Here is a 15,036-nt window from a genome sequence, read left to right on the forward strand (position 1 = left end):
TTGCCTGAGAAAGGACTGAGTAATAACTGATACAGCCCATTTCAATCTAAATTTTACTGTGGTTCAATATGAAGTAAAAGAATAGTATTTATAATTAATACTATAATATTAATAGTTCATGAAGAACTGTGGAAATGACCAGTCATAGCCAGTCAAAATGGCAACATAGATTATTGTCAGATTTAGGAAATCTGAATCACCTAAAAATAACCAGACATAATCCATTTTCTGTAGGCTCTCTCCCATCTGTTTTCTATTTGGCTGGCTTGACCCATGTAGAGATGACAGTTTTAGAAGATAGGTCTTTGAGACACAATCAGAGCTTTTCACTATCGACCGAAAGTTCAGCTCTGGATGTTACATTTACACATGGGAATGCTTAATTGTGCATCTAACTACCAATGAGCATGCAAAAAACATTCATTTCTGTATGAAAAAATTGGAGGCTGACTTGAGCCCAGCTGAAAATGTGGCCCTCGGAATGAAGAGCAAAATGACAATAATGGCAAAATAGCAGGTGCTTCCACAGACTAGTCAGGAATGGATGGTTCAGTCTGCTGAATGGTGTCTTGCTAGCTTTGACCAGCAAATAGGTAAAACTTATGGACTCATGATAAGATTCATGTTAGACCTAGGGATCCTTACTCACCATAAACCCAGGCTACAGCAACACATTCAAAGAATGCAACCCACAAAAGGCATACACCACTAGCTGCATAGTAGTCAAAGAGTTGAAACACATACATGCCACCCTGTAAAAGAGATACGCAAAAGGGTTAGGATCAGTCACTAAAACCCTGAGTGCTCTATACTCAATTCAAAATAAAATAGCCTTATGAACAGAAAACCATGCTGTACCAAATTCTTGACTGTTTATAAAAAGTAAAATTCTACCAAAATATCTTATTGCTTTTTAGCAAGTACAGATGTCAATCAACTATTAAAGGTTAGTACTTAGCATTAACCTCCCTAGAAAAGATGCTTGTTTATCACTGAAAGCACTTTAAAGCAGAAGCTTATTGATTAAAATTAAGCCACTTAGTATAACCGATTGAGACACTTAAGTCTTTCCTTCTTAAAGATATTTTTGTACGGGCATTTATAGAAACATATGAAAATAAATAATTGGTCTTTAACATAAACTCCTCTAATGAGACTAAAGTCATCTCACTAGGACAGGGGTGGGCAAACTTTTTGGCCCGATGGCCACATCTGGGTGGGGAAATTGCTTGCAGGGCCGGGGCAGGGGGTTGGGGTGCAGGGGCGGAGTGCGGGAGGGGGTGAGGTGTGCAGGAAGGTGTTCAGGGCAAGGGGTTGGGGCAGAGGAGGAGAGCGGGTTGTATGAGGGGGCTCAGGTCAGGGGGTTGAGGTGCGGGATGCAATAGGGGGGTACCTCCCCCAAAGCTCCCATTGGCCGCGGTAACCCATTCCTGGCCAATGGGAGCTTTGGGAGTGGTACCCACAGGCAAGAGCAGTGTGCAGAGCTCTCTGCCCTCCCACCCGCCACCCCCAGGAGCTGCAGGGACATGGTGTGGCCGCTTCCTGAAGAGGTGTGGTGCCACGGGGGTAGCAATCCCGCGGGCCAGATCCAAAGCCCTGAGGGGCCGGATCCAGCCCGAGGGCCGAGTTTGCCCACCTCTGCACTAGGAGATATTCCATTTATGAGTCTAATGGAAAGATTTCTCAGCATGACCCCTCCCTCTCTCTCTCTATTACTTTTAAATATTACACAGATCTGTCCAGTTTCATTGCCACATATTGCTCTAAATGTGCTGAATTGTAGTTCTATATGGATGTAATTTTCTTCACTTCTTATGTTAGTTTCACATTAACATTTCTGGACAAATTGTCAGTGTATTCAAAATGTCAGTTATGGACATTATTTTAATTCTTACAGAGATCCCTCAGATTTTGTTTTAAGTCTGATCTTCAAAAGAAGGCTTGTGTTATTTCTAAGATAAATATCACAATAGTGCACTCATTGGAACAGATTCTAGGCTTGCTTATACCAAATTAAATCCAGAGTAACTTCACTGATTCAAATGTCTGTAACCAAAATCAGAACCTACTTCACTGAATGGACTAGATGGAAGCTGTACACCCCAACACATCATGCTAGATTTGAGTTTAACAATCTCAACCTGTTTTACAATATGCATTGAAGAGTCCTACCACCCTTTTGATAATTTGGGGCCAGATTTCTGGCATTTTTACTCATGTTGTATAGTACCTTAGACACCACGATTGAAATTACTGAGTTTCCTTGTGGAGGAAGTTGAGCAATGGTATCGGAATCTGCCCCACAGTAAAAATAATATTTTACACTAATAAGAAATACTTCATTTTAAAAGATCTTAAAGTACTACAAACTTGACTCAAATTTTCACTTGGGCACACACAATAATGTGCATGTACTTTGCAGAGATCTGATTTAGATACACAAATCCCACAACTGAAGTGCAGCTGTGGTGAAAGTCAGGAGCTACTAGTCAACAGTTTAGGTCAAGAGGGAATTTGGCTAGGGACAATGTAGTTACCCAGCCAAATTGCTACTTCATCAAAGAGAAATATACAGCATAATAAACAAATTTCGCTAGAGCAGATGAGTGAATTTATCTGGAGTTATTAGGATTATATATATGTTTTAAAAGTTTCAGAATCAGAAATGAGATGCAAAGCTCTTTAAAGTAATCTTTGGTTTAAGCCCCTTTCTGTCATTCTTGTTGCATTATGAAAGGGGTGATTAATTTTCAAGCTTTTGTTTTGAAAAGATTTTCATTCCCAAAGTCTTTAGCTGTTCTTCTGCACCTATCTGATTAGGAAGCAGATGTAAACTAGGTTATACGGGAATGACAGTCAGATTTTCCATCTTTTTATTTTTTTTACGTTCAGACTAGATATGTCATATTGCTGAGTAGATGCTTCTGGAAATTCCAAGTGCTTTATTTTTTGGCTTGCAATGAGGCATCATTGGCTAGTGCAGTGGTTCTATACTGTGACCCCATTTTATAACAGAAAAAAGGTTTGGGACCCTCTTCCTATGTAGCCATAAAGAAAGGAAGGGTAGTCATATATCCATGTAACTGTTCATGACATCCCCTCTCCACTAGTTGAGAACTAATGGATTGGGTGTCAGAAGTCCTGGGTTCTATTTCACTTCCCTGTGCCTCTGTTTCCCCATCTGTAGAATGGGCATAAAGATATCTACCTCCCTTTCAAAGCACTTTGACATCTAGGGATCAAAAGGGCTATGTAGGAGCTAAGTGGTGGTGTTCTTCTAAGCTGTTTGCTTTATGCCATCTGATTCACAATGTCAATGAGGATACATGCTGATAGTAAAATAAATAAATAAATATATTAAATTAAATTAAATAAAGCACGCCATCATCAGCATTACTTACTTCAGTCACCATAGTTAGTCCCAGAAGATAGCTAAGGAAACACACTATAGCAATGAAGATTTCCCGTCGGTAACCCTTCCTTAGGAAGGATGGGTACAGATCAACTAGTGACGTGATCTGTCCTTCAACTTCAACAAACTAAAGGGGGAAAAAAACAAATTGAAATATACACAGTATACATTTCATTCTCTTTTGTCTTAATTAAACACCCCCTAGGAGCTCTGTATTTACACATTAAGTTGGTTTTCTTATAAACATAAACTAGAAGGCTAAAGGAAATGAATGTGATGAGAGGAAAATGGTCATGTGGCTTTTATGTTGTAGATGTTTCTGATGAACAAAAAGTGCATGTGAGAAAAGAGGTAGAGAAAAATACTCGAAAAGCTAAACCTGAACTGAGGCAGCATCTCTCAATCTTTGTCTTCATTTGATGTGCTGGTGAAATTTATATACACTGCATAGTTAAAGTACATAATTAGGGACAAATTCTGTTTTCAGTTATACTGGTGAAAATTCATTCAAATTTTTTTTCTCTCCACAAAACCCCACTTCCCCAATTTGTTTGTTTGTTTGTTTCATCCACCTATTACATCTTGTCATAAACTTAGACCCCACTCCTGCAAAAATTTGTGCAGATACTTTACACACTGTAAATAGACCAATTATTCAGTAACAGTATAGGGTAAGGTTAAGATTCTGTCACTGGTATTTTTAGTAAAAGTCAGGGAAAGGCCACAGTCAATAAACAAAAATTCACAGAAGCCTGCGACATGACTTTTACTAAAAATACCCTGAGGCAGGAGTGGACAAACAGAGCAACTGCTCCAGCCCTGCTACTGCTCCTGTGGTAGGAGCTGACCACTGCTGTACCAGCCCCAGGGGCTGACCCAATCCTGGGCGCTGCTCTGGCAGGCAGGGGACTGCTCTCGGGCAGTGGGCTGCTGGTGAGCTGTTCGACAGCCCCAGGGCTGACCTTGGCCGCTGTACAAACATAATACTTAGCCCTCCTTGAGTGCAGGGGATTGGACTCGAAGACCTCTTGCAGTTCCTTCCAGTCCTACAGTTCTGATTCTTTACATATGTTTTTACATCTCCTAGCATAATAGGGCCATCTGGTTTGTGACTGAGACCCTTAGGTGCTTCTCTAATAGCTGTAACAATACAGCCACTTTACCGAGGGTAGGTAAAATATTCTCACTTGCAACATAAACCAAAGTCCTGAGCAGATCAGCTAATATCTTACTGTGTCTAATTCAGCATCTTAGAATAGTTTTTATTTTTTAAAAATTATCTGTATGTCCTTGCAACTGAAAAAATGAATGTAAGACAAATATAACTAGAGTTGTCCAAATAAAACAAAACCAGACTTGGGGAAAGGGCTCTAATTTATTGACAGCCAGAAGAACTTCATGACCTGCATCTGATGAAGTGGGTATTCACCCATGCAAGCTTATGCTCCAATATGTCTGTTAGTCTATAAGGTGCCACAGGACTCTTTGCCACTTTTACAGATCCAAACTAACACAGCACAGCTACCCACCTGATACTTCATGTATGGGAAAATGGACCATTTAATGGTGCACAAACAAATCTAATAGAAAGAAAGAAATCAAGACAGCCAAAATCTGCTCTCATATCTGGCACAATCCAAAGCCCACTGAAGACAGCAGGAGCCCTTGCATTGACTTCCATGAGCTTTGGATCAGGCCCTTATAACGGTGACTTCATTGAGCTGCATTGATGTAACTGAGAGCAGTTTGGCCCCACTGAGTTGTCAATAAGTAAATGGTTCATCCCACAGTCAGTGACATCTCGCAGAGAGTTCATGAAGTAGCAATATTCTGGTGTATATAAATCATCCTATCCTTTGCATTAATATACTTACTATGTCCAGAAACTTCCTTTAAACACATTGTACTCTGTACCCTTCACTAATATGGGATAGCAGCTATATTACTGGACCATCTAGCCATCTAGTGGTTAATACTGAACGCTTGGTTGAACTCCTATTTGAAAGTCTTATGTAAAACTGTTTTTCTTTTTACATGTAACCCTTCCCATTGGTTGGATTTGATCTTAAGATGCTCTGGCATTCCAAAACCCTGCTTGACTGCACTCCAAAAAGGGGGAGTGGAGGAAGAGGAAATTAAGCGCTCCAATTAGTTTCAATTATTCTACACAGTGAGGAGCTATTTAAAATTACTAGACAGCTTAAAATTTGTATAAGCACTTAGTTGTAGAACCACAGCACTGGACATTGTAACATTCAGTTTGGAAGGGACTGAAAGTCACTTAGTAGAGTTCAAAGATTAAGCGGTAAAGAGCAATTTAGAACACATGCCACACTTTACAAATTGGAGCGATTAAGCTGGTAACAACCGGGAAAAAAACCACTTATGAATCTCTCCTCATATAAGCAAGGATTTGAGTTCAATAAACATGTTGCCTTTGTTGAGTGAATTTTTATAACGTTAGCGGAGTACAAAGAGTTGCCTGTTGCTCTGAAACCTTGGGCAAGCTCAGTTTATAGTTACTGCGTAATCCTTGGTTGCCTCTGTTTACTTGTGACTATCTAGAAATGATTAACAGATTCCTTTGTGGTATTTATGCTGCTATTTCTGTGAAAAAAACTCCTCTTTGAAAAGCACTACACTACAACAAACTAGGTACCTTGTAGTTCACACCAGCAGTGTCCACAAGGAGCAGTTACACCACAACGTTTTGGTGCGCTCTGCAATTCACTCCCGCATAGTCCACAAGCCCTACCGGGCTCAGAAACCTCCGTGCCAATTGATTTCAATGGCACCCCGCCCCTTGCAGGCACAGGCCCTAGCTCTTCCTTACCTTTGTGATGAGTCTCTCTCCTTCACCAGACTCAGATAATGTTGCACACCAACCACAAATGGTGGTGTGTTGTGGGGCAGCATTTGGGCCAGGGTACATTGCTCTACCCCTTGGGACTCCCCCGGGTCCCGACAACAAAACCTTAATGCACAAGATCATGCTGATCCTGCCACCACTAACTTATTCATTGTCTCTACGTAAGGACCAAAGCAGCTTCTCCATTCAGACGCATGGGTTCGCAGCACAGGCACTTCATTTAAGCAGCCTCATTGGTATTTTATTATTATTTTTAATTGCCCCATTTATAATGGGGTTGCCATTGTTGGCATCATGGCGACAAATAAGACATATATGTCCATTACCATGATTACTAACCTGGCTATCCAGTCCAAGCAACAGAAGCATAACAAAGAAAAGGATAGCCCAAACGGTAGGCACCGGCATCATGGACACAGCTTTTGGGTAGGCAATGAAGGCCAGACCTGGACCTAGAGGAAGAGAAAGAGAAAATAGGAAGGGGGGAAAGGGAATGGAGATAGTAAGTACTCCGCTTGTGCCTAGAGGTAGCTACACACCAATGCAGGGATGCCTGGTTCCTTTCAGATAAACCCAAACCCAGCTGGAAATACCAGAAGTGAAATTGTTTGGATCTTTCATCTGACAAAGAAGCACGCATGACTACAGCAGAAGCCCCAAGCAAACCCAAAGGCCATCGCTAACCGACCACCAGTTTTAACATCTGTCTCAAACATGCCAGTAATGGATCACTTCCTGCACCAGCCATTCAGGAGGTGTAACAGGAATGAAGGGAACTGCCCCAGTAGAATGAAGGAATCCTGTTTCTAGCACACATGATCTCTATTTGAGTGGAGGGGGTGGACAAGAGGGAATCTGCTCCAAATATTCTCCTGAAGCTTCAATGCTGCAGCCAACTCAACCTATCTTTCTGAAAACACAACTCTCTCATGCACCTTCCTTCCAGGTTTTGGTTTACACTCCAATAGCCAAGCTCCTTAGCTGCTATGAACCACCACTGAAATCAATAGCGCTGCCCCTATTTACACCAGCTGTGGATCTGGGCCTATGAGTTCTCAAATGTGTTCCCTGCTGTTTGGAAATTATACTAATAACAATGATACTACTAACACGCCGCCTTAGTCAGATTCTCCTATACCACTAGGCTTCCTAAGTCGTGCCATAACAAATCTGGGTACTGCCAACAATCATGCACAACCACTAGACCAACTACACATGCTGTACACACCCACAGACCAGGGACTAAAACCTTGGTCCTTCTGCTCCAAAATCACAGGCTTCTAAAACTTAAGCTAAAGGAGCTTCCCCCATAGCTAGCAGTAACAGAATGTGCCTTATCTTCTCTGTGGCTCAGCTAAAGGGCTCACTCTCACACAGAGCACCGGCGCACTGCACTTCTATGTTGTTTTTCACAGAAGTTCTCATCTGGTGTCACACAAGTTTCAAGTAACACTTAGTTACACATCATGAGAACTTTTGTAAAGTGAGTATGCCATCTCTGATTGGGCGACAGGGGCAGAAAGAATCTGAAATTTGCTACTGGTTTAAAAGTGATCTTGTAATTTTTACAGAGTGGGGAAATCTTGCAAGGACAGATTTACATGCACATTAAAATCTGGAGGGGTTTTTTTTTTGTTTCAAAAGAAGGTGGATTGGAGTGTTGACATCTTCCAGGTTTGGTGAGAAGATTCAAATTAAACTTGTTTTTCAGTAGGGAACATTAAAGTCCGGTAAATCACAGGAGCAGAATTCTCTTGTTTAATCTGCATGGAGAATCGCTACTGACGCTCTTCCTAACTCCCACTTTTCCTTTCCAACAAGAAAGATGGAGAAAGGAGCAAGGGAAAGAAAATATGAGAGCAGGAGGAGACATTTTTAAATTAAAAGAAAAATTTAAGTAATTTAAATAGAAATAAATACAAATTAGCCAGCAATTGATTGATTAATTTTATTTCATTAATTTTTAAAAAGAAACATGTCTGTGGTTTTATGTGACAGAAAGCGCGCACACACAAAATTGGCTGAGTAGCTAAAATTTCTGGGGTTCTGCGTTTCCCTCAATCTCTGGACATCATGTCTTCTCTCAGTAAAAACTGAATTCCCAGCTAGAACTGCTATTAGATTGCATTTGTAGCCAGTCTGCGCAAATGATGAGACAGATGTAAAACTGCTATTGCTCTCTAAAACTCACTTAAAATGTGTGTGTATGTTAATTTCTGATGACAAGTGCTCTATGCTCTGTGTGTATTTTTCTGTGAAAGCAAATGTTGAACTATAAAGAGAAAAGTCCATGTAAAATAACATAACATTTCTGGCATCCTTTCAGTTTACTGTAAATCATTGAAAACTGCATTTAATATGGAGCGCCGTTCCACTGAATAATTATCTTGTTAAAACGCACTTTGCTTGTGGTAGTTGTTAAAAGCTTATTAGAACAGTAATAACCATAGTCTAGTTGTTGGCCACTTGCTGATTAAATGAAATATTATGGCTGGAATTGTACCCAGTTGGCAGAAGGAACCATGGATGGTAGACAGATTGAAACAATACAAAATATGGAGGCCAAACCTTCTCCATCAGCTGACAGACACAATAGTCAGACCAATTAATCTGAATCAGTTTGCAAACGGCGTTAAAACAAAGGAAGTCTTGCGATGGCTTTATCACTGGTACATACTGTACATGCAATATATCTTTCATCCAGCCAGGCACACAGACAAATCCAGCACAGATTAGCCAGGCCTCACTGTGCTTCCTTTGTTCCCACATTGCGTTTCTTAGGTTAAAAAAAAATAAATGCAACAATGCTTTTCGCTTTTTTTTTTTATGTAATGTAATTGGAAAAATAAAGGAGAAAAATGAACTTAAAAAAATCAGGCAGTTTGCCAATCTGGGGTGAGAGATGGCGGGGGAGACAGACCAAATTCAACCCTTGTGTAACTCCACTGAAATCGAGGAGTCCACTTTGCCCAATGAAAGATAGGAGTAGCTCCCACTGCCTTTTGATCTTCACTACTCATATCCTACCAAAGGAGAATTCAGCTCAAGACCATTACAGAAAGGGTGAATTTGGCGGCGGGGGGTGGGGGGAGTAACTAAGCAACAGTGTGATGCTAGGGTTCTGCTGTCAGTGAACTAGATTGTGCCTAAATCACAAGAATAATCCACTGAAGTCAATGGAACTACAGGTGTGAGTAAGGCAAGTGGGAGGATACAGAATGGCGGAATCATCTGGTTGCCCAATACACAACTTCCTATGCCAAGCCGCAAAATCAAGTTGCAGACGCTCATGGCTCTCTCTCTCCTTTTCCTACCTGGAAGGATAGTCCTGGATTTGCATACTGGCAAAATAAGGGTTAAAAAAAAAATTGGGAAGGGGGCGGGAGGGGGATATATGTGGGGGAAAACCAACTCTATTTAAATTTCTCTTTGCTGGTGAATGGTTTCAGGATGCCCTCCCTAGAAAGTCAAGTCGCCTCTTTGACAGAGACCAGGTAGAGCGCAGGCAGCAGTAGTACAAGTTTCCCCCCACAGCCAATGTTCCCTCTAATTTTTAACAGGCCGTGCGTGCAAAAAATTTCTTTTGTGACACTGCCGAAGCAACAAAAAAAAAAAAAAAAAGAAAAAGAAAAAGCCAGCGTCCTGCCGCCGAAGCATGTGCCCAGCTTCAAGGGAACAGGGCCCACAACTCCTGCCAATATCACGGACTGAAGGAACCATCTCTTCGGACTGAGAGGGGTAAACCACGCTCCCAGGTTTATTCAATTCTTGGCCTCTCGGCTTAGAATGGCAACGAGTATACCAACTGGTACCACTTTCGACGGCGGTTTGTTGTGATTTGGATACCTGTCCATTAGACATGAGCCTAAAACCACCACATGTATATACTGTGTAATCCACTGAATAGCCATCAGATGGCTACAACTTGTGGCCACCGCCAACCTGGGTTGAACTCAAACAAACTAAAATACGCACCAAAATAAAGGATTAAAGTCCAGTGTCTAAAACTGATCAGTGGTGCCACTTTAAAAATATCAAATATCAGGGACAAAGGTGCCCACTTAGCAATGGATTATGTCTTTTATTTTAGGTCAATTACAGTAAATTTTGAATAAGATTTTTTTTTTAAATCTGAATAGAAAAAAATGCCAAATATGCAAAATGTCTTAGATTGCATCTGAAATAAGTGCTTAGCTGGTTAGGGTGCATTCACCAGGATTATTCCCTTAGTTTGTTCCTGTATGCAAGTAAAGCAATCAGTGTCTGATCAAAATTACCTTTATGGGCCAGATCCTCAGCTGCTGTAAAATGGCATTTGCTCTATTGATTTCAATAGAGCTAGGCTGATTTACACCAGCTGAGAATCTAGTAGTGTTCCCAACATTTGTAATTTCCTGTAATCTGTAATGAGTCTTTGTGATTCTTAAAGATCCAGCTCCAGGAGTTAATGTAATTATAAGAGAATCTCATCTTTTATTTAAAAAAAAAAAAAAAAAGGAAGTAAGTTTCTAGTCTTCCTGGTTACAAAAAACAGCTGAAAAACATGACTCTACAGTGAAAAATTGAACCCTAAAGGCTCAAAAAATCAGACGGAAAAGAAAAAGCACCCAAAATGTATTATTAGTCTTTTAAATCTCCTGATTTTTAAGCCAATCTCATGATTTTGGGGGCCTGACTATGATTTTTGAACACCTGAGGTTGGCAATACTGATCTAGCTTGGTATAATTGTTCACCATCATTGTGACAGCCTAAAAGTACCACTCATGCCCGCAAGTCCTATAAAGTCTGTCCAGGGGAAAGATGTAGTCTACCTTGTTCATTGTATATTCACAAGCTGGATGTACCCTCTCTCTGATACATGTGTATAGCTGAATGGCAATGGGAATAATTACATGCAAATCAAGGGGAAAATATGTCTCTGTAAACAGTTTCAAAATGGACATGGCACAAAGAGTATCAGCTTCACCTTGGAGCTAGATTAAAATGTAGAATTGCAAGAGTTGGTGTCATGGTGGAAGGGATTTTCCAAAGAAGCCTATGGGGTTTAGGTGTCCAACTTCCTTTGCCTTTCAATGGGATTTGGGCATCCAGTTCCCTTATGTCCCATTGAAAGTGCCAGACTTTATTCCTACGGCATCTCTCACCGGTGGGCAATCATAGCTATAGTAACAAGAGGGTTGGTGTAGATTTCCAAAACAGATTGACATGTCTGGACTCGAGACAACAAAGTGTGTGTGGTCCTTTTAACTAATCTGAGCTAAACTTTATTAACGCACTTTGGAAAAATGTGTTCAATCTGCCACACTAATTAAGGTAAAGTAAGTCCTATGTTAATCAGCTACCCACTACCGTTCTAAAAGAGAACCAGACTAACATGTGCGCATTTAATTATTTTTCTGATGCTTGTGGGAATTCTTTTTTTCTTTCTTTTTATTTTATTTTATTTTATTTTGTTTGGCTGATTTAGTCCGCAGTACTTTGCTCACACACTAGGTGGCAGTGCCCACCACCACTGCCACCGATACCATCGTACCTGACTCTGCCACATCAGCAATGTTCACCCCTTGCTCTTGTGCCATGAAGCCCAGGACGGAAAAAATTGCGAAGCCAGACACAAAACTGGTACCACTGTTCAGGCATCCCAGCAGCAAACAGTCCCTAAGTCACACATATGTCATGGAGCAAGTTAATTCAAAAAAAAAATTGAACCCATTGTCCCTACTTATTTACATCATTTAGCTAAGACACTAAACCCCCTTGGTTAGAGACTTGCCTGTAGCAGTTGTATTTATACTTGTTGTAGCTTCCCAGGGATGTCATTGCTCCTAAACAGATTGCATACGAGAAGAAGATTTGTGTCCCAGCATCTATCCAGACCTAAGAGAAAAGATGGAAGAAAGCATCATTAATGTAGGCAATCCCTATAGCAACGTGCATCACAATCAGTCTGTCATTCAGGCTACGCAACAACAAAAATTGCTCCCCCGGAGACACGTACTGGGGCAAAGCAGGAGAAAAAAAGAGAGCATCTCATTTTAAAATGACGACGTTGTAGGGAAAAATAAATCATTAGCAACAGAGTCCACTCGAAAACTTCACAGCTCTGTCAACAGTTCAAAAATCCCTGCCTGAAAGGTGGTCTATAATTCTAGTTTGTCATTCAACCGATCCTTTCCTTACTGCAGAACAATCAACACTCTCCCAAGAGAAGGGACAACACAGAGGCCCCTGTAAAGTCCCGTATACACTTGTATCTGCTGCAGTTCAGTGAAAACCAGCCCACAGAGTCACTGGACTGCAGACACGAACACCATGACTGCCACTTTTCCAAATGGCTCCATGCTGCTGCCCCAACCATACCTTTCAACCATAGGTGGCACAAGGCCAAACACTGCCGGTGCGGAGGGGACACAAGCATAACACAATGCATTTCTTTAACATAAATAACACCGTTACTAACCTCAGTTCATGGCTCATCATCCTGATGGTATTAGTACAATAACATACAACATACAGTATCATTACAGTGAGAAATTCCAGCTTAATACATTTGTGGTAACTCCTCCATCTATGCCTGACCATTCACAGCCATGTACTTCTCTCTACTAACACCTGACAAAGGTAATGGGGACCATCCAGGGGGTCTGAAAGGGGGGAAAGCAGCAGCTTTGCAGCACAACTCTCCTACCATTGTCAGCATCATCCACCTGAAACACAGGGATCTCCTGGTGAAAGACGAGCCTTTTCAATGGGGAGTCCATGATAACTTAACCCTGGAGGGAGCTATGCTATCCTGGAAGAGGGGCCTGGGAGTTAAACAGAATCTAAATCCTTCCTGTGTTATCCATCATCACATCTTAGGGCATGAAGCTTGCGGCTAATAACTCATAACAATTACATGCTACCAGGGACGGAGGTAAATGCATGTCTGAATGGCTGGTGTAATGAAGGCAAAATCACAGAGACTGTCACAAAAGTTTCTTTCAAGGATACCTTACCTGCTTCCTTACAGGGCCCAAATCCCCTTGGGCTTTTGATATTTTACCAGATAATCATTAGACAAGAAACAACAAAGAAAGGGATTTTCACCCTATCATGCCTATGGCCATCACTTTTTAAAAAAATCACGGTTATCATTTGCATTTGTTTTTTTGCTATTGGTTAGACAGTTTTGCGTTTCCCATGTGATCACCACTGGGCAAAAAGCTAGTGGTCAAACTTTCACTCATTGCTACACCAGTACCATGGAAATGAATAGTCTTTTTCTTTTCTAGCTGTAGCTTGTGGAGGAAAAAAAGATGCAACTCCTCCTACCCAGTGCTAAGTCGCCATCTCCCAGGCATTTTCCCATGAGTTTACATGAGAAAACAGATTTCTTGCATGTTTGCAATGGTTTTCATTTTTCTACTACTCTGTTCACTTCTTTCCCCAATGTCCTGCTCCTGAGAGGTGGTGGCAGAGTGAAACAGATACTCACAATTGCTCCTTGGTGTGCCATCTGCCATGCTCATATTTCTCTCCTTTCTTTCGATTCCCTCCGAAACTAAAGACTATCCTCCTAAAAAAAACGTATCTCCCTTACCTTGTCCAGAGCCTAATACCAACAAGAAAGCTGAGATTCTATAACTGGACAGAGTCTACAGCCTCAGAGTCCTTTGGCACAAAAATACACACACGGAAAGATGCATTAACACATTTAACAATGACCTTTTCAACCAGATACAATGGAAAAATACAACCAAGTTTTAATGTCCACGCTATGTTTGGATTGATAAAGATCACGGGAAAAAATCTACTGTTGCACCACCACCCACCTCTAAATGTCCCTCTTGTTTCAGAGCATGGGAAGTCTCCCTGCTCCTACTTACTGGCCCCATACCTGTGGATCTGCTAACCGTGATACATCAGGGTAAAGGTAAAATTTGATGCCCTCTGCAGCTCCAGGCAGGGTGACACCACGGATTAACAGCACAATAAGCATGATGAACGGGAATGTAGCGGTGATGTACACAACCTGCCAAAACAAAGTGACAATATGTAGAGTCCTTGACAATTAATTTAGAAACAAAATATATAACTGGTGTCCTTTCGACCCAGAACCAAAACTGATGGAGATCCAGGGATCTGAATTCAAATCCCCCTTACATTTCATGAGGCTCAAATTTGTTGGTTGATCTGGGTGTTTAAGCACATTTTTAGTTAATGCTCTCTTCCACTCTCAACTGTCCTCTTGGCTTGTAGTGTTCAACTGATGCCTTAAGTTCCTCCAATCTTCGATCTATGCAAAGATAACAGTCTGGCCTGATCTGTCTCCAGAAAGTGGCTATCTGCATCTCCAGGGAAAGAGGGTGCTGGAACAGGGTGGTCTGCCTCTTTAAGGACCACAGGGCCTGAAGCTGGCCGCTCTGTTTGGAAACAGTGCTTGTCTTTAGAGGAGCTGTTCCTGCCTGGGAGAGGGGGTTGTCCAGCCCAGCTGGGAAGGGGTCAAGTGATTCCTGTAAAAGGGCTGGAAAAGTACTGTTGAGGGGAGGAGCTGCAGGAAGCAGGGTGGATCCTGAGGTGGGCCCTGGAGCAAGACCTGGAGACGCAAGGGGAAAGGCCCCTGAACCCTGGAAGCAAGCTGCGGTCAGGGGAATAGCTTTGTTTTGGTGTTAATGAGTTATTTGTCTGAAGAATAAGCTGTGCCCTGAAGGAAGAGCCTGAACACATTTGGGTGAGCATTCGTCCTTCCCTGGCCAGCAGCCTACAACCGCA

At 41.6% G+C, this 15,036-nt stretch overlaps 1 protein-coding gene across 3 annotated transcripts in view; it reads right to left on the bottom strand.

Moving 5' to 3' along the window:
• Positions 1 to 15,036, bottom strand: part of SLC6A6 (solute carrier family 6 member 6) — a 73,581-nt gene that overhangs the window by 12,150 nt on the left and 46,395 nt on the right. For all 3 annotated transcript variants that reach the window (XM_073351301.2, XM_073351299.2, XM_073351300.2), the window contains 6 exons: positions 14,162 to 14,296; positions 12,056 to 12,159; positions 11,816 to 11,940; positions 6,621 to 6,733; positions 3,402 to 3,539; positions 650 to 752 (listed from right to left, as the gene is read on the bottom strand). In XM_073351301.2, the coding sequence (XP_073207402.1) occupies positions 650 to 752; positions 3,402 to 3,539; positions 6,621 to 6,733; positions 11,816 to 11,940; positions 12,056 to 12,159; positions 14,162 to 14,296 (718 nt within the window). The remainder of the gene's footprint in view (positions 1 to 649; positions 753 to 3,401; positions 3,540 to 6,620; positions 6,734 to 11,815; positions 11,941 to 12,055; positions 12,160 to 14,161; positions 14,297 to 15,036) is intronic.

The sequence above is a fragment of the Lepidochelys kempii genome, chromosome 7, assembly GCF_965140285.1.
Source record: "Lepidochelys kempii isolate rLepKem1 chromosome 7, rLepKem1.hap1, whole genome shotgun sequence".
Classification (NCBI taxonomy): domain Eukaryota; kingdom Metazoa; phylum Chordata; order Testudines; family Cheloniidae; genus Lepidochelys; species Lepidochelys kempii.